This window comes from Drosophila subpulchrella, chromosome 2L, assembly GCF_014743375.2.
Source record: "Drosophila subpulchrella strain 33 F10 #4 breed RU33 chromosome 2L, RU_Dsub_v1.1 Primary Assembly, whole genome shotgun sequence".
In the NCBI taxonomy this organism is placed as follows: Eukaryota; Metazoa; Arthropoda; class Insecta; order Diptera; family Drosophilidae; genus Drosophila; species Drosophila subpulchrella.
The window spans coordinates 20,740,491-20,768,008 of NC_050610.1; the positions used below are offsets into that span (position 1 = coordinate 20,740,491).

At 39.3% G+C, this 27,518-nt stretch overlaps 2 protein-coding genes across 2 annotated transcripts; both read right to left on the bottom strand.

Annotated features, from left to right (window-relative positions):
• Positions 1-1,187: 1,187 nt before the first annotated feature.
• LOC119547791 (FUN14 domain-containing protein 2) lies at positions 1,188-1,822 on the bottom strand. Its single transcript, XM_037854805.1, has 2 exons — positions 1,694-1,822; positions 1,188-1,636 (listed from the first exon to the last, which is right to left on the bottom strand). Exons 1-2 carry the CDS (start codon positions 1,767-1,769, stop codon positions 1,275-1,277), a joined length of 438 nt encoding a protein of 145 aa, XP_037710733.1. The 5' UTR covers positions 1,770-1,822; the 3' UTR covers positions 1,188-1,274.
• Positions 1,823-12,053: 10,231 nt separating this feature from the next.
• LOC119546664 (60 kDa heat shock protein homolog 2, mitochondrial) lies at positions 12,054-22,479 on the bottom strand. Its single transcript, XM_037853123.1, has 3 exons — positions 22,343-22,479; positions 14,019-14,140; positions 12,054-13,953 (listed from the first exon to the last, which is right to left on the bottom strand). The coding sequence occupies exon 3, from the start codon at positions 13,945-13,947 to the stop codon at positions 12,223-12,225; it is 1,725 nt and encodes a 574-aa protein (XP_037709051.1). The 5' UTR covers positions 13,948-13,953; positions 14,019-14,140; positions 22,343-22,479; the 3' UTR covers positions 12,054-12,222.
• Between the last annotated feature and the right edge of the window lie 5,039 nt (positions 22,480-27,518).

Genomic DNA, 27,518 nt, shown 5'->3' on the forward strand with positions numbered 1-27,518 from the left:
TTTTATACAAGTTTCGGCCATCTTTCACAGCTTGTGTGCTTGTTTGCTAGGTTTTTTGGCTCTGCTAAATGGAAAATCTTTTGCCAATTAGCCACCCAATTATCACCTTTAATTAATTGAATCCACCAAGGCTTGCGGTCCTCACAATCACACTGCAGTCTCGTTTTCCCGTTTTCCACACTTTTCCCGCCCCTTGCTGATTCCCATGCTAATCACAAGCCAAACTTTCAACTTCATTTATCTTCAAACTCCCCCGCAGTCGCACTCTTTCAATTAATTCAGGTCACCACTACAGGGGCTATACCTTGCTAATTGGGATTATCTATTATCGGGCAATCGGTATTTGAATAATTAAAACGTCAAACTCAACTAGTTCGGCAATTGCCGGACTTTAAATTGGGTCCTGGGGCGGCTGCTAGCCAAAAGAAGAAAAGAACCCAATTTTTGGCTTTTTCAAATGCAAATTTCATTGCTCATACGACATGTGTTCCGTAGTCGTACGTGATGCGTGTGACTCGGTGTCGGTGGTTTGTTAGTGAATGTTCGAGTGTTCGAGTTTCGGTTTCGATTTAAATTGATTTTCGTTTTTGGTAAAAGATCCTGACCAGTGTGGCATATTTATTTTTCGTTCGCTTGTGGCAATCGTTACCATTTCCCCCCCCCCCCCCCCCCCAGCATGAGATAAAGAAAAGGCTGGATGGAAAATATCTCTTATTCAAACGTGACATTCAGTGGGGCATTTTTAATATAGGAAACCGAATTCGAATTCCTATTTAAGTTATACATATTCCGCATATGATTCCTATTGGCTAATCACATATTCTCGTAGTCCGCGCCATGCATATAAAACCTGACACACCCCCAATTTTCCAGCACCCACATTGCTGAGCTGAGCTATTGCCTTGGTTATGAAAAACTTTGCTTATGCATAAATTTTCTCCCTACGCGGGGTGAAAATTGAAATGCTTAAAAGCGCATGAAAATGTTGTTACAAGTTTGAAGTTTTTGCTGGGTCGCTTTTTATGGTGAGCCGAAGCAGAAACTTTAAATGCACGTTTCAGTATGTGTGTGCGACTGGGCTATTTGTTAAGAGTATTTCTATGAAATTTTCAAGGCTTTTGTTATGGAAACTTTCCCTGAGCGCCGGCACCAAAAAAAATGCTAGAGAAAAAAGGAAATATTTCCAGAGAGCTGCATTACAGGTGGGAACTTTCGTTTACAATTTAAATATATAAGTGTAGTTCTTTATGTGTAGTTTTGCTAATTTGCATTAGTTAGGCCCAGCCAAAGCCGAGTAGAAAGCCACCCAAGAAGGCCACACACAGACGACCGCTGGTGGCACACGCTTTCCTGGCTTTATCGCCAAGTTCTTGAACACGGATGAGGTTGATCCCCTCCCCGGTGACTTGCAGCTGCCCCCGAGGCTGATCCTGATCCTGAGATGGCGACATTATCTTGAGGACATCCACACGGACCAAACCCGCCTGCATTGCGAGCTCGATGGCCAGAATGGTGCCGCCTGCAGCCACGGCCACCATTTTACTCGCCTTAAGAAGCACAAATCCGGTGAGGAAGCCCCCAGCAGCACCCATTCCGATTTGGCTATAAGGTGATCTCTGGGTCAGGTTATTCATAGCTGGGGTCAGACATTGGCTTGATCAGGAGCTCTAAACTTTGCACTGATTCTACGTACTACTCTTCACCACCGGTAAGTCACTCATTTCAGCTGTTTTTCTCCGTTCTCTGCTTTTCTGCTGTTTACTTTGCATTTACATAATTTCGGTGACCTTTTTTTTTTTTTGAAAGCTAGCGCTCAGCACAGCATGCTGCTTTGCTCAGGACCCTCCTATGCGCTTCTCACACTCCCCAGCTGCGCTCAACTGAGCAAATGACCGCCAGACCGTAAACGTCTAAGCCGACAAAAACATCAAAGTTCGAAGCTGCCCATTCAGGACTGGGAGCCCCGACTTGTGCATTAAATAACTTTGCATTTAATAGGTATTGCAAGTACACCGTTTAAAAGTTTTTAATAAGTCATAAATATACCAGTGTATGTACAACATATGCATTAAGCGTTGGGCGATTACTGTACCGCAAATTCGTTTATACGATAAAGTATAAGAATGTCTTCAACAAAGAAGGGGTTCGCGCTTAAGCTGTTATTTTTTTATTGTTTATTGGCTTAAGTCGAGGATTGAATCTATATTTTTATCGCGAGTCGTTTAACTTTACACAGAGAGATATATTCAAGTAAATTGTTCTTGATTTGAGAACATTCGTTCTTGAATACCGTGTAAGTACATTTTGGTATCAATGTTCTCAATATTAGAACGAAATGGTGAGAAGAGAAAAGTTACATTGTGTTTACTTAACAATTTTTTAATAAGTACTGACTACTTACTAAACTAATTGTTTATTTGTTGAGATATACAATGTAAATACCGCCAATTCAACTTCAAAAATGTCGTAATTTTAAGAACATTTTCAACTCAGATGAGAACGTCTGAATTTTCTCTGTGTATCAAATCCAATGTACAATGTACATTTAGTTACAATCCGTTTGGAAATTGCCAGGTGTTAAATATTTTCTAGCGCCCCTTTTTCCCAGTGATTCACCTTTTGGTCAATTATTTAGCTGAAGGTAGTGCGGGGCCTTCGATGGAAGAGTTCACGTTTACAGTTCAATTGCCTTGGGGCCATGAAATGGCATCGGTTTCTTTTCGTTTGAATGCATTTTGGTTTTCGGTCGTTCCATTGCTTTTATTTAATTTATCGTTCAATTATGCGCCCAGCCACGCCCAAACCAAATAGCAAAAGCCCCAGGAGCTGTCGAGGTGTTTTTCGCCTATCTCAAACTGAAAATCAAATTAACAATGAGCACGCAAATTGCCACAAATGACTGCGGAACTGGACTCGAGCGGAAAAGGGAATTCAACTATTTTCCGAGCGATTATCAAGGAGGAGTAATGCAGTCTTTAAGTGCTTTTGTGCAAACAATATCTCAGCCAGACAACGGCAGTGGACGCCCCTTGGCAACTAAAGTGTTGGAGCATTTAAATTGACATTAATAGGATGGGTAAAATGTGAAATTGTCTTGGCCGGAGAGGGAACGGAGTATAAAAACCACACATGAAATATAAATGAAACAGAATGCAACTTGACCATAAAATGTGAGCTCAACTGTGCGAAAAAAGGGCCAACACAACACCGTAGTATGCGACTAACAATTTCCACATCAATGCGAAACGTGTTTGCCATGCGGCGTATTTTCTTCTCTCTGCGAAGTTGGCACAAAAAATCTTGCTTTTGAAAATATACTTTCCCTCGTCCTTTTCCTCACCTAAGCTCTGATTTTATGTCCATTGTTTAATACAGGTGTTTGTGGAAATACGTGAGCTGGGTAAGGAATGTTTTTACCTTCAAAGCGTGCTGATATAAATAATTTGAATATTTTTCAGACATGACAAAAAATTTAGATATCGAATGTAAGATGCAGGTTCTCTGCAGGTTTTTTCTACTATTATCAATCAGTGCTTGGGAAGCAATAATGCATGTTATCAGAAATAAAATGTATAGTCGAATGAATAATTCAAGCATCAATAAAAATAGTTTCCTATCTTTTGCTATGCCCGTTTATTTTGCTGAGTTTAACTAATATTATCAACTAATCGTAAAATTTTATCCACATTGGTGTTTCAATGCTTTTATAAAGCGATTTAAAAGATGTTTGATGAAATATGACCATTCTATATTTTCTTGTATCGATCATATGTTCAAATACATTTGAATAATATTTTTTATATCCCTAATCGCTTATGCATTGTCGACGGAGCCTGTTGTTCACCATCAAGTCATTTAAATATATCTCCGAGTACTAGATTCTAAGCTATTGACATCCAGCACAACTGTACTTTTGAGTCACATGCGGTTTAACATCATCGTTGGCATCCAAATTGAGCTTTGCTCTATTCAGCGAACACAAAGAAAACGCGCCATTTGGAGATGCAAGTGGCAGGCGCAACAGTACGTATACGCAATGCATATTTACACAATTTAGAAGCCAACTGCAGTGTCCTCGCCCCGAGGACCATATGGTTAATGTGATGTGGGATAGCTGGTCCTTGGGTTCCGACCGGACCCCAGAAACTTTGGGTGCTTGTACGGGCACTCGCCTGTTGACATGCTGTAAATTTGAAAACAGTCATCCAGTGGATAAAGTGTTGCATGTTGGCTCAAAGCAAACGATTCGTTCCTCCAGCTTGCTTGTTGGCTGCTATATTTGTGTGCGGGCTTGTACAACAAATTAACTGCGGTGGGTCTGGGCTAGGGGGAGGGGTGTTTTCTGGCCAGGATTGGCAACGTTGTTAGTTGCAACTTGCCGGCGATGAACGCAGCTTTGTGGTGGCAGCTGAGGGGGCAGAGCCTTGGTCCACAGTTCGTTGTCGAGTTAAATGGTTTGTCTGTTTCGGAACATTAATTTAGATGCTGCAAGCAGATGCAAACACGACATTCCACTGAGAAATGCCCTTGAAATAGCGTTATATTTAGACCGAGATGAAATACTAAAATATGATGTTCTATGAAGCTCTTTAGCCGTTTTTTTAAATACTACAAATAATTGGGCTAATTTTTGAATATCAATTTAAAACATCTCTTAACGAAGTAATAGACCAGTGACAATCTCACCTTTAACATACAAAAGTTGTGATATCCCCTAAACAATTACATTTTCAAAATTTTTGTCTTTCGGAACGCTGCAATTCCATATGATTTTGGTCAATTCTAGGCTATATATAGTAGTCTTCTTCGCTCACCCTCCTGGTGCGCTTCGTTACTACGTGGACTGCTATCCGCAGTGACAAATACACTTGAAAGGACATCCCATCGAAGATCAGATCCTGGGCCTCATTCTTTTTATAATATGCAAGGACTGCAAACGTAAGAATTTGAGAAAAATTAGAAATAATGTTCTTTCTGCTTTATTTTTATTGTACTAAAAATGTACCTTTTAATTAACCCTGATGAATATCTTTCCTCAAAATGATCCAAAGTATAATACAACTTTATAATGAACGCTAAAACGAATCACAGGTTACACAGGCCGCAGAGCTCTGAGCTATTACAATGCCTTAGAAACCCGTGCAGATGAAAATTTATGCTCAAATGCATCGATGCCAAGCCATAATGTGGTTTCCCGAAATGGATAAGGACTTCTGCAGAGCTCGGGAGCTGAAAGCAAAATAAATAATTATCCAGATTGCGGTGCATGCGCACTTGAGGGCAAAAGACCGCAGGAGTAGTATGATTTCGGCGACGAAATCAAATTTTGTTTTAATTAGTGACTGATATGTTCGACGCCAGCTTGCGGTTCGTGGGATGTGCGTTTTTGTCCTCAGGCCTTGACTCTATTTGGCTGTTTGTGCAATTAGTCCTTTAGCTAGCTGCCTACGTTTGTGGCCCAATTAGAATATTCTTTATTTGCGCCTTGTGAATTATTTAAAGTGCCAGCCAGGACTTGTAGAAGTACATATTACGTCCCTGCAATTCCATCTCACTTGAGTGTTTTATATGAGGTTCGTGCTGGCTGAGACCTTTTGGGTCAAATTAGTGTGACACGCAGTACAGCTTAATGTTGAAAGAAGGTCCCGCAACAATGTCTCACAGTTTGCATAAATGCATGGAGAACCCGACTTAACTTTCTTTCGGTTGCCGATTTTTTATGCATTTACTACGTGACTCCATCCGACGGGCAACACAAATTGTTTGCCGTCTTCTGGCCAAGTGTTTAATAAATAAATTACGAAAGGCGAGAAAGGTTCTCCGGGGATAATTGCACTATTCAGAGCGAAGGTGATAAAAAAGTTTCTCATTCAATTTGCATATTCTTTAGAGATCGTTTTGGGACCTTACCATTGCTTTTTTTTGTGGACTTATCCTTAAAGATTAGATATTGCTCTGAAAAGAAGAATTTTTACATACGGGTTTGAAATTTCTTTTACATTTAACATAGGTGCTAGGAGTTATGCAACAATATATTTTGAGCTTAGAAGTACAAATAACTTGTTGAAAAAACCTTAAACCTTATTCATTGCATAATTTTAGGCTCCTTGCATATTCTTTTGAGATCGTTTTGGGACTTTACAATTGTTTATGTTTTGTGGACTTATCTCTTAAGATTAGGTATTGCTCTGAAAAAAAGAATTTTTATGTACGGGCTTGAAATTTTTTTTACATTTTACTTAGGTGCTAAGAATTATGCAACAATATATTTTGAACTTAGAAATACAAAGACCTTAAACCTTTATTAATTGCATACTTTTAGGCACCTTAAAAGTAATTTCAAACCCTGTTGATGTGTGTGCTTCGTTTCTTGACTGACTGATTTTTCTGATTCTTCAAGCACGTAATTTTTGTGGTTCACCCATTTTTTGTGGTACAACATATTCTGCTTCTCTAAACTTGTTTTTGCTATTGATAAAAAAGGTTAATGAAACCCCCTCAGCAATTTGGACTTTACGGCTTCATTCGTCGTAGCGTTAAGCCTGCGGTCTCGATAACGAAGAGCATTTCACTTTACTGATTGTGGGCACCTGATGATGGGGTTCTAACCAGGTGGAGATACCTGCAGTTGGCATAACGACGCCCCTTAATTAGCAGAAAATATGCGCAAATCGAAAACCAAGTAAAATGGCAAAATTGGCTAATTGGAATGTTTCTGTGCTGGGCCCGTTGTTTTCGAAACTCGGCTTCAGAAGGCTCTGTTGTTCCCGCGTGTTTGGCTTCGGTTTTTGGTGGGTTCAGGGGGGGAAAATACTGTCGCTCCCGAGGATTAACATTTGATTAATGCGCAGCCCGATGAGAGGCTGACTTGGGTCATGTTCGGACCAGTCATGCATTAGAATGCAGCTCACTGCCTGCTGGGTTCTATTAACACCCCACTAACGCCCTTTCCCCCCAAAAGTCGTTCCTACGCCAAAGGCATTCCACTTTTTGGGGCATTTCTCTGTGTTTCGCTGTCTTTAGTGTAACACATGTCGCCACTTAATGCGTTGAGTGCATACAGAATGAGACGAAATGGAAAATTCCAGATGGGAGTTGGGAAAAGCGAGCTTGGTGAGGGGGCTTGAAATATGGCAACAAGGCGCCAGCTGGCGAAATGCAACATGAAGGAGGCGCCTAAGTTGTCGCATCGCACATTTCCACAGCTGACAGGCTGGCTCTGGAGATGAAAAACCGTTTCGCAAGCTATCCATTTTCAAATTGATGGCATTTTAATCGGCTCCGATACAGGGCCCTTCTGCAGCCATTCAGAAAATGTTTAAGGGAATTTAAAAGGAAGTTTTTTAAGGCTTTTCGTTCGATTTAATTAACTGTTCGGTCAGCTAGGAAGGCTCATCGCAATTCATTTACTCTTTTGGTATGGTTGAACTCGTATTGTTTGTCTTACTCTGATTTCGCTGCGTTCGGCTCGATAATTAAGAGGCCAAATTGATTAATTGCTGGACGGCTGGCTGCTTTTTGTCCGGGGAGGAAGTGAACTGAAACGGAGGCATGCCGGCGGCTTGCAATTAATAAAGGCGCGAAAAAATCAGTGGTAATTGCTGTCCATCCAATCACTGTGTTTGATTGTCCTTTACGTCCAAAAGTCCATTTTGCGTGGTCAACAGGCGATGGATTAAAGCCTAGTGATCAGCGGAATTTTGTGGGCCACAATCGCCTGTATGTCCTTCAATCCTTTTTAATTATTACCATAATTTTAAGCGGAACTAAGGCATTCAACCTCTTGGAAAATGGAGCATGACTATTTAAGCTATATACATATTGGATCAGTATGATTTGCCCTTAGTATAACCGTCGAGATGACTTCTTGTTCCATATATTATAGTGATTTCACCCTTAAAGTCTTTTCTTAATTGTCGTTATAAGGAATTGCAATGTAATTATTTTATTAAAATATTATGCACTAACGAAATCCTCGAAAAAAAAGTGTTGAATACTGTGGATAATATTATTATCACATTGAGTCTCACTTAAAATTTAATTGGACAGAACATTTTTTGTGCTGCTTAGCTCACTAATAATTTTTAAGAGTAAGTAACAATGAAAAAATACAAAGATAATTGTGAATCGTTTCCACTATTTCTGAAATTTTCAATTACATTTTCAACGATTCAGATATTTTTGCCTTTTGTATTCCAATGAAAAATTATGAAAAAATAATATATCCAAAAATGTATACTGTACCTGCTCAGATATAACGGCCCCAATTTTACAAACAATAGTCATTTTAAAAAACCAAGCCACACAAAAAATTCCAGAAAATATTCATAGTTCAATTTAATTTTAATGGAATACATTTTTATATATATTTATTACAGCTGAATTTACAAAATCTTTAAAGATTATTCAAGTGGCCAGAATGCAGGATAGTTTATAGCTCAACCTTGGTCTCGAATATTAATTTGAATCCCATTTGATGCAAAGTAAAAGTGTTTATCCTGTTGATTTACGCTTCTTGCTTCATTCATCATCATCAAGCGTCTGCCAGTCTGCCTGTCAGCACGCATCGCCATTGGAAATTCAATTATTCGAAACACAGACTAGTCAGTGCGAACCGAACACATTAAACACTGGTGGCCTTTATAAATTGGTGTGTGCTGAAATTTAGAATTGTCAGGTCAACCAGGGACAGCCGGGGGCCATTTGAGGGCCCTGATGGGGAGCCGGCATCAGGAAATTAGAAACGCATGCCACTTGGCGACCGGGACACGGGTTGCCCCCCAAAAAGGGAGTGCAACAATGAAATCCAAATCCAAAGCTCAAATGCAAGGCTATCATTGCATTTCCTGGCCGAGGAGTGAAAGGGTCGAGGGCTGAGTTGTTGAGCGAAATCCATTGCAGTATTGTTTGCGTAGCCCAACACGTTTTGAGTCCCATTTCCGTTTATGAATTGCACCGCCATGGGGTCAGTTTTGGGATAGCATCTGGTCGTCAGTTGGGGATTTAACTCTGCAAGGCAAAAAGTGGCCTTTAAAGACCACTTTGCGTGGAGTACATGTATCAAAGAGTTGAGAACGCGACACATGGAATTCAATTACGATGCCGACTCAGACTTTGACTTATACTTCTACTACCACTTCCACTTCGACTTTGGGGGTGCCTTTCTGGCACTCGTGTAAATTCATAAAACGAATTGGTTTATGGCCCGACGGGATCTGATTCTGCGACATGGAGTAACGCCCCAGACCGATGACTGCAGCCGACAAGAGACCTTCGACACATACTACATATATAGTATAAAAGGCGCTCCACATGTCGTCCCATTTGCCAGACTGGGGGACTGCCAAAAAAAATGTGGAAAAAAGAAACGAAATCCCCCCAATATGTTTATGGCCAAAGTTCAAAGACTTTTGTTTGTCTTTTGATGGGGTGCAAATTGAAATTGAATTTGGCCGGGTTAAGCGCAAAAATCGCCTTCTTTTAAGCCCTTCCATAAAACCATGGGATCCAGAGGGCCACCACCCTCGCTCAGTGCTGTCACAAAAAAAAAGGCAAACATTTGCAGGAAGCGCGCCCGAAATATTTCTGCCACATAAATCATAACAATGGCCATATTGTATATGTAAAACTGCATGTTACAACGGCAACTGCAGCTGCATGCCACTGGAGTACGACAGTATGGGCATGTGTACCACCACAAGCAAACAAAAATCAAAATCAAATGCAATATAAATCTGCCCCGAGCTCTCGGAGAATTCACGTCAGTTGCCTTGGGACACATTTTCGAAAGAGATACAGGAATGGCTGAATTAACGATCGCAGACTTTTGTTAAAGGCTGGAATTTTTGGGGTTATTGCTAAAGATTTCCAAAAATATTTGGGAAAGCTAGGAGATAAGTCCTTAACTTGAGGAACTGGGTATTAGGACTGGGTATTATATGGTCGAGAGCCTTGGCTTTAGTTCTCAAACTTGTTCCGTTTTTATAATAATAACCTATCCGCAAGAGTATCACAACTTCGTAAATACAAATTGAAATAATAATGCTGACAATACAAGTAGGGTGAATTAAGAAAAATAATAGTAGAAATGCAATTGTATTTAAAAGAACCTCCTAAAACTATAGACCATAAAAAGGAAATAGACAGATATAAAAACTATTATATAAATGAAAACATTTTTAATGTAAGAACACCGATTTTCAGCTGGGTACTGACTTTTGGTAAACGTGAAAGTAACAAACAAAGTTATTTCTGGAGAATTTCCATATTTTCATTTTGTAAGCCAGTGTAACTTTCGTTCCCATTGTGTGCAAACTTTTTTTGGGGGTAAAAAAAACTTTCCCTTCATTCACCGCAGTCCCCGGCCGTCTCAACAAGCAACTCTTGCAATAAATTGTCAATTTTTGAAATGTTTGCAATGTAGGCGAGGGCAATTTTATGGCCATTTCGGAGCTGATTTAATGCGCTAAGCGAGCGGGATTAGCCGTAGTCGTAAATCTGACGTTAGATGGGGCGTTATGGTGGCAAAACGTGCTGGTATCCCAGCCCCCCAGGCCAGCCAGTCGACACTCAAAGCGGCCTTTTTCATAATTAAGTGGCGCATTGTTGCAGCCCGGGGCTCCTGCATCGTGTAGAGCATCATTAAGACACGTGGGCGGATCATCTTCCTAACAGCCACTTGAACATCACACGGCGAGCAGAAAGTGCAATTTGCGTTGACAACATAAACAGCCAGGGGCTGTGTGGGTGGGGCTTTTCGAAAGGGGGCTGCTGTTCTGGCAGGATGTTGCAACAGCAACAGCAACTCGAGTGTAAGCAGCCAAGGATAAGCCGCGGGAATAGAGCTCAACATGCTCAGAGTGCTGAAACGAGGAGCAACGAGGTCTCAGAACACGCTCTGTTACCCACTTGGCCCGCGGGCCCAAAAACGCTTTTCTTAGCCGCTTTCCGCGGATGAGCAGAGCATGAGCCTTAGCCGCAGGTCTTGAGATGACACAGGGATGAGGTAGCTGAAGGGCCGCTCAGCACAAGGCCAAGTGGAAACTATCCAAGCAGATTTCTTTCCGCCCGAGGGCCACAACGAATGCCATTATAAATGTCGGAAAGTTAAGCAGCAAATGCATGAAAGTCAAGTGGCGGTTTATTATTCCCTCACCCCGTCCCTTGGCCACCTCTTCAGCACAATTAGAAGAGCCCGAAAGCTTCATATTTCATAGCGAAATGCAAAAACGGAAGGGTCCGGAAGCAACAAAAAAAAAAAGGGGGAAAAAAACCATAACAAGTGGTTAGCTCAACAGTGCAACTGTGACAAAGGACATGTGTAAAAGAGCACTTCCAGGACGAGCAGACTGTCAGTGCAACGTAACAAACAACTAGGGAAAGCATTGAAACGAGGACGGGGCAAAAAGCCAAGCGAAGAAGCATTAGGAACCAGCAATGTCGAGTCCGTCACCGGCTTTCTTCCTGCAAACTAAACAAGTTGTCCTTCATCGAAAAGGTTCGCTTAAGCTATGTCATTATGAATCTGTATAAAAATATGAGACAAGAGTGTTCAAATGCCAAGAATTCAATAAACTTTTGAATACCATATATATAATAATAATAATTAAATATAATATACATTATAATATCAATATAATAATATCATTAATGGTATCGGGCCCAAAATGTTGTAAAATTTAAAAATATTCAAATTGATTATCAAAAGTATTATACACTTACACAAACACAGTAAGATAAGTAGAAATTTTGAATTAGAAGTTTCATGCTAAATATTGGCGTTATATAAAGAAACATAGGTCAATACAATAATAATCATGATGTTGAAAACATCTAAATTAAAATAAATTATTAGATGTCTGTTATATTTTCGTCAAATATATTTTACTTTGATGAAAACCTATTGTTTTTAAGTGCTCACATTTACTAAATTTAAATTAAATACGTTGATTTTAGAAGTCATGTTATTTACCACGTTTAGTATCAGTGGACTTATTAATCTGTTTATCCCATTCTGGTGGCTATTTAACACCTTGCAAAATAAAATTATTGAATGCATTCCAGAGAAAAATATAAGAGCACATTTATTTAAAATCAAGATTTCTCCATATGTAGCGCGCAACTGTGGTAAAAGTGTAGATACATTTGTCATGTGTGGTAAACCTTCTCGTGTTTTGAATTTGAAGAAGAGATGGCGGTGAAAGGAATTCGATTAGGATTGGATTACATGCCCATTCCGCCCATGCCCATGCCCCCGAGGGCGCCCAAGCCGGCGGCAGCTCCGGCAGCAGCGGCCTCCTCCAGGGGCAACTCGGTGACCACTGCCTCGGCGGTGGTCAGCAGCGAGGCGACTCCGGCGGCATCAGAGATGGCGGTGCGCACCACCTTGGTGGGGTCAATGATGCCCCGCTCTATCATGTTGCCAAACTCGCCTTTCAGGGCATCGTACCCATAATCCCCATCCAGGATCTCCACCTTGGCCACCACCATGGCTCCATCTACTCCTGCATTCTTCGCTATGGTGAGACAGGGCATTCGCAGTGCCCGCCGGATGATCTCGATGCCCATGTTCTGGTCCTCGTTGGCACCCTTCAGGTCGTTCAGCTTCTGGATGCATCGCAGCAGGGCGGTTCCTCCGCCGGGCACAATTCCCTCCTCCACGGCCGCCCGAGTGGCATTCAAGGCGTCGTGGACGCGATCCTTCTTCTCGCTCACCTCCACATCGCTGGAGCCGCCCACTCGGAGCAGGGCCACTCCGGAGGACAAACGCGCCAGACGCTCCTGCATCTTCTCCTTCTCGTAGGAGGAAGTGGACTCCTTGATGGCCTCGCGAAGGGTCTCCACCCTCTTGGCCACCTCCGCCTTCTGACCCTTGCCCTTGAGCAGCATGGTGTCGTCCTTGGTGACCACCACCTCGCCCACGCGTCCAAAGTCGCTCATCTTGACGTCCTCCAGTCGCACTAGGTTTCCATCATCCCCGAAAACAATGCCACCAGTGGCTATGGCCATGTCAGCCAACATCTCCTTGCGGTTGTCCCCAAAGCCAGGAGCCTTCACCGCGCACACCTGGAGGCCCACCTTCAGCCTATTGACCACCATGGTGCTCAGAGCCTCCGCCTCCAAATCCTCAGCTATAATAACCAATGGTCTGCGCTGCGAGTTGGCCAACTCCAGAGCTGGAACAATGCTCTGGGCCGACTTGATTTTCTTCTCGCAGAAGAGCAGCAGGGCATCCTGGAACTCCACCTTGGCACCCTTGGAGGAGTTGATGAAGTAGGGCGATATGTAGCCCCGGTCGAACTTCATGCCCTCGATCACCTCCAGCTCATCGCAAAGGGTCTTGCCATCCTTCACAGTGATCACACCATCCCGTCCCACCTTCTTGATGGCCTCGCTGATGAGATTGCCCACCGACTTATCCCCATTGGCCGAGATGGTTGCCACCTGGCAGATCTCGTCGGGAGTGCTGACAGGACGGGACATTTTCTTCAGGTTATCCTTCACATTCTCGATGGCCAGCATCACTCCGCGGCGAATCTCCACCGGATTGGCACCCCTTGATATCTTTTCGAAGCCCTCCTTGGCAATGGCGCGGGCCAAAACGGTAGCAGTGGTGGTACCATCACCTGCCTCCTCATTCGTATTATTGGCCACATCCTGGACCAGCTTGGCACCAATGTTCTGGAACTTGTCCTTCAAGGCGATCGACTTGGCCACCGTCACACCGTCCTTGGTGATTTTCGGTGAGCCCCAGCTCTGTTCGATGATCACGTTGCGTCCCTTGGGTCCCATGGTCACGGCCACCGCATCTGCCAGGACATCTACTCCTTGAAGCATCATGGCCCTTACCTCAGGTCCAAACTTAACATCCTTGGCGTAGGAGCGAGCCCACAGGACGTGATTGATCCTGGCAGTACGCCGCAGGGAGCCGGTGAACATGCGCATCATGATGAACTGGGGGTAGGGTGGGTGAAAGGGTTAAAAGGGTTTGGAGTTTATCCTCTGGTCCGTCCACTTACTGATAGTTGCTTTTTACTGGTGAATAGGGAAACACTGTTGAAGTTCGGGCTGTTAAATGTAAAATGGGGAACTGAAATATCGTATGCTGCTGACAGACTGATCCAGAGACTTCTAGACTACTCTGTTTATTAAAATAGGAGAGAGGAATTACTTGTTATAGATTTCAAGAAGCAAAGTAATATTTATAATATCGATAAATAGTTATAAATACGAAGAATAAACCAAAAATTTGAGATGTTAAAAAACAATTTATAAAATAGTTATAAAATAATATAATATATAAAGATATTTTATTTTGTATGTCCTTTAAACGTTAAAATGAAGAAAAAGGGTTAGGTAGTTCCACATATGCAGAAACAACTTTTAATACAAAGTAAAAATAATAGATGGTTTTTTAATTCAATAAAGTAAATCTAATATTTATAATTCAAGCCTATTCAGCACTAATTGTGAGACTTTTATTTAGTTTTTTACGAAGTTTCGCTTTCCTATTGGTTAATTTATTTTACCTTTTCAGAGAATAATTTAACACCTTTAAATGAATTTTTGAATAAATCTAAAAAAGTAGAATTCATATAATTTGTGCAATAAAAACTTATTAGAATTTTTTAATTTATACAAAACGCATTTAATTAAAATGTAAAGCCAGATTAAATTAGGCTTTTCTCTGGCCATTCAAATGGGCCACTGCCAACCCAACGCAATCGAAAACCACTATCGTAGACCACCCAACTCTTCTACCCAATTTTGTCCCTATCCAATGAACATTTACCTGGTCGACAATTTGTAACCGAAAAGTGAAAACCATTTAAATAGTCGTAAAAATGTGCGACGACAGCGACCGAAATACAATAAAAGCCAGTGTGGAATGGGTTTTCCCTCCACAGAGACCCCTGTTTTTCAGCCCGCTTCCAAGAAACATAAGCCCTTCGCTGGGGTATCGTTCGCTAGTCGCTGTCAGCTGCGCTTACAAGCGAGCGGAAAATTGAAAACTGTTAAGGCAGCGTAAGGCGAGCCTTATAGCAAGGCACCCACTACCCAGAACCCACTACCCAGAACCCAGAACCCAGAACCATGATCAGGGGGCGGTTCGGAACGGGACACCAGACATTGAAGACAACCGGGCGGACAGCGACAAATGGCGGTGCTTGTTCATGAAAATTTAAATTGCAAAATGGGCTCTCGAGGTGGGTGGCACCATCCCCACCCCCAGACATTCGCTAATATTTGTGTTTTAATTACCTGGGAAAGTGTCAGGACGTTCTAAGATGGGCTTGGAGTTAAGTGCAAATTTGCTTTCAGCCTGTGGCAACACATGACGCCAGTCGATGATTCTCTGGTTAAATTACCTTTTGTGTTGTGCTTGTTAATAATAAAATACAAACAATGACGAATAAATCTTAAGATAAATTATCTTAAATTGGTGAGCACCTGAAAGAGTTTTTGGTATTTTTTGGTAACATTTAATCTTGCACCTAGTGATAGAAACATGTCTGACCCTTTATGTATATAAACATGGGTCACTCTCTTCAAAAGGTACATATAACGAAATAAAAATTAATTTAAAAAAAAAAGAAGGACTTTATATTCATATTTATATATTTTAAATTCTAAAGAATTTGGTATAACCTTTTAATCTACGAGAAACCGGTTTAAAAATTGGAATTAATTGTATCTGTTTTTTAAACAAGGTGTTTTTTCTTAGGTTTAAAATAAGTCCATTGTGTTTTTAAGTTCTTATTATCCCCATGAAAATTACAATGAAAAACCTTTGGGGTTTAAAAAAAATCCTTTATGGTATTATCAAGCAATATGTGTTTCGAAAAAATAATCCGTACCTTCTCTCTATCATTAACTAATTGTTAATAGTGCAGATTAAAGTGGCAGTCAACGGAGGGTAGGTTTCATTTTATCATAAAGCAAGCCAATATATTGTTAATAATAACCATATCGATTACATTAATCCATCTCTTTCAACCCCGTCCACGCCCACACTTGCTAACAGTGATGCATCTGATTTAATTACAACAGCCGTCTTAAATTAGCAGACATTAATATTACAAGAGAACACTGACCTATTAACGCGACTCCGGGAGTTTGGGGACTGGGACTTCGAGCAGGCCAAGAAGAAGCTCACGCGTCATTAGGAAAATGGCAACGAAATTATAGAAAATTAGCAGTCGGCCGTGCGCCCGACTGGAGATGGCAAATGAGGCACATTTATTCGAATGTAATCCATTATGAAATCGCATAATGAAGAGATTAGCACACGCATTTGGGGCGCAATTAATAAATGACCCGAAAAAAGGACAAAGACAGGGCAGGGAAACTGACCTCTGTCAGTCCATTTGCGTGTTGAGTCCGCGAATAAATCCAATAAATTAGGCAAACGGTAATCATTAGTTTCCCTCCGTTTGTATATAAGTGTATGACACAGGCAAATAAATCAGGTGAGACCCAAGTCCGTGCTTTATTAATAAATAAGTTGTTGGGGAGTAAGTAATGGGACAATAACTAGGAGCGTAATAATAGGTATAAAACAGCTGGCCCCTTATTAACCCATTGATGCTCAGCTTTTGTGTTAACTCTTCCCAACATTGTTCGCCCATAAAAGGCTTTGCACTTCAATTAACTTGTCTTTTTTGGATTTAACCCAGCCGCGCCGCAGTCCAAGGACTTTCCCAGGCGCGATTTTCCCTTTTCCTTTCACGACCCCTCTAATCGATAATTAACCACAAAAACTTGGCACGCAACAGGAAAAGGGTTGGGGGTACGGTAAATGGATCGAAAAGGGGCACTGAGCCTAAGTATAAAGAGGGTAATGGCACGGCACAAAGTTTAATTAACACAAGAAAGAAGGCTTAAGTCGTGCCTCTCGACTTCGGGATTCCCCCTAACCACTGACAAATTGCTTAGTAAATAAAAGATTTTTAAAACCAGAAGGTAGTATTCTTCAGAGCTGACCTAGTTTAGAGAATCTTATTATATCTAAATACTTTGAAAATATTATTTTGCTCGTATGTGGCCCAAATAGGAACTTTCTTTAACTTTCCTTTTTGTCTTTTCGCAGAATGACCCGCTTTCTCAACAAGTAAAGGGTACAAATACGTGCTGTGGTTGGCTTTGTTAACTTAAAGTGATGGTCAAAATCTTGCCGAAGTTGAAAGGGAAATTTTAAGCGGATTTTCTCAGAAAGTTTATTAGAAGATTGGTCGGGTAAAAAGAGGAGACAGAAATTATTATTTATAGATGCGGCTTTAAGAAAATGGAATAAACGTGGGCACGTGACCTTTTTGGTAGGTAATTACGAATATAATATCAATTATTGGCAGGTTGTAAGATTGGTGCCACAGTTTGTCTATAAATAATACAAAAACCAAAATATTAAATACATGATACTTCCTGGGCTCAGCGATTATGATTCTCCAGAGGACTGGTGAATATACTATGTATATAAAATATTAAATTCTGAATAGGCTAAGATTTTGCCTTAGGAAAGCTGGTATTGAAGTTGGCTTAAAGCGATGAGGGTTCCCGGAAGGGACCTTTTGTTTAACACGACAAACGATATGGTTCGAGCTAAACGGTTATGTAATAATAATATTGATTTCCATGCGGTGTTTGATAACATCGGCGATTGCCCTATCACGTTTAAACAAGGTAGGTAACATGAGCTTATAGACAATCGCATATCACATATCTTAAACAAGTACCATTAAGTATGAAGGCCTGGGTTCTTTTTTTTGACTTGCTAAATGGATTTATTTATAATTTATTTATTAAATTATATTTAGGTCATGTGAATTTTTGAATTAATTCAGTGACCCATTTTCGTTAAGGATTAATTCTAAGGTGAGCACATGCTTACCAATTCAAGAGCAGAAGTCATAATAATAATAATAAATAAATTTAATAGTAATAATAATAAAGGACTTAGACACTTTTTTTGACTACCTTACTGTATTTATTTATATAGTATTGCATTATATTGCATTTTTAAATTAACTCAATGACCCATTTTCGTTAAGAATTAATTCTAATGTGAGGACCAATTCAAGAGTGGACCTCATAAGGGTGTTCGGCGAGTTCGTGGTCTTCTTCTGGTGCAATAGCCTGGATGTTTGGTGTGGTCAGCTGCAGCCCCTCTGGCTGGCCGCACATTGCCCCCGGGTTCCTCTGGTTCCCCTTTGCAGTTGGCTGCACACTTTGATTAGCCGAAACGGCTTGGTGTGGGCTGGGCTGTTGTCTGGTTTGGTTTTTAACACTCAGACCCGCCGATCCCAAAGCACCCGACCTTCCAACCACCCATGGCATACCGTACCACCCGCCGTCTGGGCCTGCTCACACGAGCCGGAAGCGCATTATAAAGGGCATTTCCGGTATTTAGGTTAGGTCGCTTGACGTGGGCCGTTTGGCGTGCTTTGTATTATTAGTTCGGCGAATTCGGCGCCCCGGCTGGCTGGGGAAGTCAGGTGGAAAAGGTCACACACTGGGCTAAACATGGCGTGTGTGACGGCTTTTGGCATAAGATATGTACCGATGGGGATAACAACTTTCCACTTTATTCCCCTTTTGGGAAGTGGGTGAAAAGTTACGCAATCAAAAATTATGCTGTCTGGGTGAATGAAAAACAAGTTGAGACTTTTAGATGCAGTGCGTTCCGAGGCAATCATAAGTCCGACACATCCTGAAAAACTTTTCTTCGATCGAAAAGTTTTGTCTTAACGCAGTCATCGCTGCCCGCCAAATTTGAAAAAAAAATATGTAGGGGAAAAAAGAAGTTTGAACTGTCCAAAAAGTGTTTTGGGATAAGCGCAAACTTTCGCACACAAACGATTTTTGACGGTCATTTTAATAAATTGAAAACTGGCGGAAGGGATGAAGGTCCAAAATCGATTGCAACTTTTGCTCCTTCCTGGCCGGCAAATGTTTGGGCAGGCTCATAAAATCTGTTTACAGGCTTATAAATAAGCGACACGATTTGTTTTTCTTATAAAACTTTTGCTTCCTATTTCTATATTACCACGAATCCAGGCCATAACTTATGCATGTCAAGGACCTCGAAACTAAACAAATCTGGGATCAGCCAGAATGTCTTCTTCATGGCCAAAAGTTTTTAACATTTTTATTGAGTTTGCTTTGTAATTTAAATTGTTTGCCCCCAACTTGTTGACACGACAGAGGATGCCTAAGCAAGTCGGTAGGGGGATTTTGATCTAGGGTTAAGCATGGTGAGGAGTTAAAAGATTTCCAACTCCTAGATGACAGCATAAACCAATGGTATTTTATCTCTCCTAGTGACTTTCAATCAATCGCATCAGAGTTCATTGTAGCGTCTAACAATTTGTTGTCTGCCTGGTCGCCCTTTCCTACATATATGTGCATATATCCCACAGATGCCATGGAATAATCGAAGCTTTATTATATCCGTCAGCGGCAGCCATGAAATGGGCAAACCAGGAATACCAATGCAGGACCTGCTGGGGATCCGGTATTTTTATATGTACATATTTGTACATATAGAGGGAGTTTTGGGTAAAAGGCAAGGTATCCGCCCGCTTTCATTTTTTGCACAATTGCAAACATCATCGATGACGCTTTGCCACAGGGCGTATACGTTATGCAAACTTCAAGTGGGTTTTGTTGTTCAGCGAAGCACGAAGTTACCTTTAACCTTTCAGCCATAGCAAATTAACAAGCTGAATCTGGTAAGTTAAGAGTGAAGAAAAGTACTGATTATGGCTTTCAGAACAAATACTTTGGGTAGCCTATTTTGTATGTAATATTCGTTAAGTTAGTTACTAACTAATAGTTGGTTAGTTCAGATACCTACAAAAATAATTCCAAAATATCAAAAAAATTATTTAAGGTCTAATATAATATAATACAAATTTTTTAATTTTTTTTTAAAGTATAAATTAAATTAAAATTGATCAAATTAAAAATCATAAACAAATTTTTTTTTCAAAGTACCTGCGATATAATAACTTTAAAAACGATTAACATTAAGGTAACGTTTGGATTTTGTGATAAAGGATCCACAAAATAATTAATTTATCTTCATTGTAGTATTAGTACATATGATACTTTAACAAGAAAATTAGTTCTTAAATTTTGTTCCCTTTTTTTAACAAGCAACAATTTTAATTGCTGCTTTCTTAATTTAAGCAAAAGTTTTCAACGTTTTCAAATGAAAATTTCTCATAAATACTAACCAGATTTGGGCTTTTTGAATGGTTCTATTAAAACATTTAATTTGATATGTTAAAGTTTTGTTCTTGGTCCAACAAGCCCGTGTAACCCCATATGCATTCCAGTGAATTCCCTAGAAATACCGAGACCCTGCTTATTTTACTCTTTTGTACAATAACTGGCCTGCTTTTATACTCCCGAAAGTACCACAAGTCCCTCTTGACTCAGTAGATAAAAAACCTCTTCAAAATTGTCTTCTCAAGCTATTCAAAATGTGTGTGTGTGTGCCTTGCAAGAGGAATAACAACATAATTCATTTTGTCACTTGTATTTTCTCGTTATTAAATTGTTTTCTGAGCCACCTCCTACCGCAAGTCGTTTGCCCTTTGCTCTGGGCTCTTCTTTCGGCAGCTTTTGGCTCATTCTCCCGGCGCTGTCAGTTGAAATTTATGCAAATTATAATACGCAAATACACAAGTTATATTCGGAGACACAATAAACAAGATATGTGTGCCATGTTGGGTGCGAAAACAAAGAGGAGCGGCTGGTAGCAAACGGGTTAATTCGGTCTGAAACCTCACCTCCTGTGAGGTCCTTGGTCCTGACATAATTGCGAGAACTGCACAAGTGCGGAGTGAGTGCTTCGAGGCAATATGCAGCACCCCGGTGCACCCCATTGTATCTGGAATACGGAGTCGAGAAGTTGTCTGACATAATTGAAACAATTGCACTTGTTGTTGCCTTCTTCTCACTTCATTTTCAGACCCTCCACTGCTTTCTTTTCTTTTCTTCCTGGCATGAAATGGCTTTTCCGACCGAAGCCGGTAATTATAAAGTACACTGAAGCTTTTCTTTTGTTGCCCTGCACAATGAGGCATTACGCTACCACAGTCAAGAATAATCAAGTTGTTTATTCTTAATTCGGATGATTTATAGGCTTAACTTATGAGGGCTCTTATAGCACTTACTGTGCAGTCTGCGTTAAGTTCTGGCTCATTTAAATTTAAGCAAATGCCTATTACTTCCTAAAACTTATACCAATTTTAAATATATCATATATGTCACATATCTCTTTACAAATATTAATTTTATTTTCAACCCTTTAATGCATTTTTAACCTATTTTAATATTTCACTTAAGTATTAAAGGCAAAGTCTAAATTAGAACACAATAAATTACCAACTAGTTTCTGGACTATGAACATTTATAAACCATTTATAGATCAAAAATACTCATTCAATATTTTAATTTAATTCCCTTTGTTTTTACCAACTTAAAACCATACAATTTCTTTTAGTGTATTTGTCGGCCGACATTAGACAACTGGCAACAAGTTCGACCTTCCAACCTCTACCATCCGCGCGCCTAAGCCGTTTCAGCCTTCTTCCTATTCAATAATCCATTGGCTGGTTGCCAAACAGTTGGCAACTCGGAAGCCATTCCAACGACTATGAATAATTTTCCCTGGCCCTACTCTCTCATTCACTGTTTTTTTCATTGCATTTTCCCATATTTTTTGCTACTGGTAGTGCAAAATAAAAATGCATAAATTGAAAATTAAACTTTATGGAGCTAATTGAAGGCTGGCAATTTCGGAAACTGTGTTGGGTCAGCTTGAAATGATAGATGGTCCAGTCAGGAGTGTATTTTTTGGGCGTAGTATAAGTGTGGAAATATCCAAATAAAAATTCAATTTGACTTTTGGCTTCCATTAAATGGAAAAGGATCAACAGAAGCATCAGCAGGACCAACAAAAGCATCACATGAAAATAGTCTGTGGGTGTTGATTCAATTGTAGTAAAGTTTTCCATTAAATGATTTCTGGCACAACAATTTCGAGGGCAATTTAAAGCGTACACACACACACACCAAACTTTTGCACAATTAACATTGATGGAAAGCTGGGAAAAAGAAGCTGTGCGAATGGAAGTCAATAAAATGCAGAGCAATTGCAAATGTCGAGACTTCAATCAAAGTGTCGACATTAAGCTGGTGAGATGAAGTGCAATTATTGGTTGGATATATTCTTATAAAAAGATAGAGATCGTGAGAGAGCAGCTTAGGGCTTTCAAGTATTGTCCATCTTATATAGTAAATTCATTATAATTATTTGTATTAGTTTCCTCCTTACCTTTACTAAATTTCCACAGATTCCTGTTGTTTTTTTTTTGTTAAAAATCCAAAATCTTCTTATACACTGAATTGCACTATTATTTGTTGTTACTATTTGTGTTTTGTGATGTATAGAGTGACATTTCAGACAGTGATTACTTTGCTCCGACAAATAAAATAAATACAAAGGTGAAGAGAATACTGCAAAAATAAAAGTTAAATGGAATGGAATGGAAAAGTAAGAGCCCGGTTAGCTTTTATCACCTTTAGAATAAATTGTAAAAAAGTTTTAAGAGGTCGATGTGGAGCAAATATATGTTCAATAAATAACTCAAATCACGTTCTGTAAATGCTTTGCAAATGCAAAAAAACACAAAAAAAAAATGTTATTTTCATTCCTTTTGCAACCCTTTTGGCATTTATCGAAGTCGATGCAAAACTTTTATTGACATCACGTTCTGCATGTAGACAGACATTTTGTACACGTTTATAGAGCTTATTTTTACTCTTTAGACTCTCGTGGAATGTGTTATTGAGAGTTATTTTTTTGCTGATATAGTTTAATCCTTGCTACTCATGCAGTGGGATTAAATTTAATTGGGTTTACTTAAAAAATTCCTCGAACCCCATTTGTGGCAATAGTTTGTTCGCATTGTTTCGGTTTATTATTAGGTTTTTTACAGGCGAAATATCCTAACAAAAAGTGAGGTGCATAGCCATGTGCAAAAAAACACACTCTTGTTTCAGTGTTTTTAAAAAAATTTAGTCATATTTAAATTAAGGATAAATTAAATTAAAAACAGTCATGATTTTTTTAAAACCTTATAAATTGTTAAGAAAATAAAATAGAAGAACACTAAATATTTTTGCTTTGAGAATAAAATGTTAGTAAAATTTAAACAAAATAGTCAAATGTAAAATGCAATTAAGCTTTATTTTAAAATATTTAACTTTAATTTTGATATTTAATGCCAATTAAAAAATTTTAGGGAAAATGCTAAGTTCTTGGCAAATAAGTAAGACCAATATGAATAATTTTTTCAAAAGTAAATATTTTAAATGAACAAATCTCGCTCTTAAAAAGAAACATATATATTTCACGCTTGATTAAAAGTAAATCTTGTTACCTAGACGAATCTTATTGGATTTGTCCCAACTTATTTAACTTTCAGTTGAAAAATGCTAGCGGAATATCAACGAGGAGAAATGCGTTTATTGGTTGTGACATTACTGTTCTGTGAGGCAATTTTTATACATGCTAATTTTTGTGGAGGAAATTTAGAATGTCAGTTGGCTTTGCAAGGCAAAAGGATAATGCGCTCGGGAGTGTTTATGTGCACCAAAAAACACCAGTATACCTGTGTGGATAAAGTTTGCGTTTGCGGAAGACCAGATAAATGCAAACGTACTTGAATAATAAGTGAGGATCTGAGAGAAATGTTCAGCTCTATATGTTATGTAATTTATGTTATATAAGAATCTTAAAACAAATATATTAAAATTTTTCAGTGCTTGAAATGAAATATACTTAAAGCTACAAATTGTATCAGATTTTTGAACTTGAAACTAGACCAAAAATCTGAACTTCTCTCCAGACCCGTTGTTCTGATTTTTGGTTTAGTTTCAAAACCGGGATTTTAACCGCTTCCCTGTTGCCAGCTTAGAGGCATTTGCTGAAACCCCTCAGTAGAGGCCTCACATAATTGGTTTTAACTGCAGTCGGATGCCGAAAACAGCCGCTGAGCCAGCAGCAAAACAGTCAACGGCGGGAGCATCAGACATGGGGCATCAGCGAAATTAACTACAGCCAGGTATTCTTGAACAATGGTCCACTCCGCTGTTGTTGCGGCCTTTGGTCCAACGCCATCGTGATGCCAGCTAATGAAAATGACCGCCACAGATGACTGGGTAATTATGGGAAATAGGAGCTGGGAACTGGGAATGGTGAATCAAAAATTGAAAAGCGAACAGGGCTTACTTTCGCTCCTCCATAAGCCCCATTACGAGTACGCTGGGTGGGTTTCACTTATTGCTGATCCGACAAACAAAAGTCCAACCGACTGTCTGTCAGTCAAAGAGGGTTGCATTCGACGGATGTCTGGGCGCAAACCTCTACCAATCGGGAATTCGATTTTGTTTGCTCCATGGACCTCAACATTTCAGTGCAATCAAATGGAATATTTCTCGCTCTAAGCTGGCTGCTTTGTGGAAAGTGTTGCCTTCAAGAGAGCCTCACTTTTCCAGGCTGCAGCCTGAATGCTTTCCTTTTTTTTTTTGTGGCCCACTGCTTTGCATTCCCGCCACCCACTGGGCTCTTTGGTGGCCTTATTAAGTTGGCGCCTCGATGCAACTGCCGGGAAAACTTTTTCACATTCCCCCAATGGTCTCTCGGCCGATCCTATACCCGGTGTTAAATATATTACAATGCTTTTTTGCCAATGAAAATTAAGCTCATTTGATATTTTAATATCTTGAGGTTTTACTCCCAGTTAGATTAAAAATCTATTATAAAAGTAACCGAAGTATTATGATCAAATCCTTTGAATATTTCGATTTTATTTCTAATTACTTAATTTCTTAACCCATTCGCATTCCATCTGTGGCCTCTCTATTAAAAAGAAGTATACTGTATTTGTGCCAATAAAGATTGCGATCAAGGGATCCTTTGGTATTTCGTTGTTCCATTCAAAAATTGATTGAAAATCGATCATATAAAAAAGCTTTGTATGTTATGATGCGGACTCTTGAATATCCCGTTTTTACTTCTCATAATATTATTAATATATTTATATATACATTTATAAATATAAAACTTCATTAAGCTCCAATTCACTTTTGGACTTCAATTTGCAGAAAATGTTTTAAAAATTGACTTGGCTAAAATGAATCTATATTTGTATAATAAAGGTAGCCATCCTGAGATACTGGGGTATTTTTTGATCGACTCCCGCCTACATTTTTCTTATTTATTATATTTATATATACATTTATAAATATAAAACTTTATTAAACTCCAACTAATTTTTGGACTTCAATTAGCAAAAAATGTTTTAAAAATTGTCTTGGCTAAAATGAATATATATTTTTATAGATACTTAGATACTAGGGTATTTTTTGATCGACTCCCGTCTACATTTTCCTTATTTATTTTCCCTTGCTCCAATTTTTTGGCATCGTCATCTTTGCAACTTCATTGTCAAAGTTGGCCAACAGAGGACTTCGGGGGAAAGTGGGTGTGGGGAGCTGCAAAGAAATGCTCAAAAACTGCGTCGTGCAAATAATACCGAGAACGAGAGTGGCGAACAACGATGCTGCGGCCTGCCAGTTGGGCGCTAATTATATGTAAATAGCTGGAACGAAACCGCCGCGCGAGGTGCCAGATAATTGGCCCTCATGCAACTGCCAAGTATAGTTTTCAGCCAGAGTGATCGGGGGAAACAGGCTGCGAAAGAAAAATGCTAAAATTGTCAAAGCGTGACGGGTTTCAAGTGGCGATGTCTTAGCAGTGAGACATTTGCCAAGATTGCTCTGAAACATTTTGAGAAAATTTAAGTAACCAGCATGCGGAATATAATATGGTTAAGCGTGAGAGCCATTTAAAAAGAAATATATAAAAGCTTCTTATTATAATGGAAACTCAATTCAACGACTTATAAAAAAAATCCATCTAAATTGTACGCCAATGTAGCCCCCTTAGGCTTAAATTCAATCTTAACAAAACAAAATACGCCTATTAAGTTCGAATCGCTCAGGTTATAGACAACGTTAACTCTTTCGTTATTTTAATGGTTAAGAAAAATGTACACACATTTCTCAAGTCACATTAAAGACTGTTGTGTTGCCAATTTGCTTGGCAATGTAAAAGACTGCTAATTTAATTTTTGAAATTTTAAATTGTACCAAATGTAATAGCAATTAGCTCAAATGCTGGATAAATTCCTTTGCATTTCGGTCATTAGAGAAGACAAATTTCATAACACTTTTCGGTGTGCGTGAGAACGCATTTCCCCCCCTGCCATCTGCCTCTCGTCCTTGGGGACAACATTCCGAGCATAGAACGCATTACAAAATTTCCCCAAAAAATTCGTAGAAATGCCAAAATAAACGAGTGGGTTTCGAGGGAATGAGTCGGCAAAGGTAGGGATGTGTAGGATGCTCTCCACATGAGCGACAGTAACCAACACGTACCAAACGCATAAACATTCTTGCCTAAGTGAGTTTGTACATAAATTTGGACCAACTTGCGTTGCAGGATGCGTTACGAGGAGACTTTTTGTGCGGGTATCAGGAGGATCTGTTGATGGGGGATGCGAATGGGGATGGGGATGGGGATGCAAAGAGCTAAACTTACGCAAAAATCCATGGAAAACCAAGTGAGCTTGGGGGCTTAGTCGCTTGACTTTGTTTCGGTATCCTATTTTATTTATGCAGCCGCCTAACTGTGGATGGATATCACTCAACTAAACTATTCTTGATAACTTTATACCAGTGCTCTGTTGATTGGTAAACACAGAAATATATTTATGCTTTATTTATTAATCTGAAGATTGATTAATGAACTTTATATTGCCATTATTAAAAGATAAACCTAAGACTTGTTACTAATGAATAAATATCTTTTGATTTCGTTTTAGAATAGACTTAAAACTAATTTAATTGAGAAAAAGAAAGTGAAACAAACTTAGTTCTTAAGCTAATTCTGCATTCTAGTTCTAACCTATAGAAACAAAAAGTTTACATTATTTAATCCGATCTTTCTGACGACAATGTATGACGATTTTAGAATGATATAAATAATGATATGATGATGAATGAATGATAATAATATGTAATAAAAACCTATACTAGTTACAAAAACTCTTTGAAGCTAAACCAAGCTAATTCTGCATTCTAGTTGTAGCCTATAAAAACAACAAGCTTACGCAGAGAAAATTCTAATGTTCTCATTTGAGTTGAAAATGTTCTTAAAAATAGTAGTGCATACTTATCAAAAAGTTCTTAAGTAAACTCAATTTAACTTTTCTCTTCTCACCATTTCGTTCTAATATTGAGAACATTGATACCAAAATGTACTTACACGGTTTTTAAGAATGAATGTTCTCATTTCAAGAACAATTCTAACGTTCTCATCTGAGTTGAAAATGTTCTTAAAAATAGTAGTGCATACTTATCAAAAAGTTCTAAAGTAAACTCAA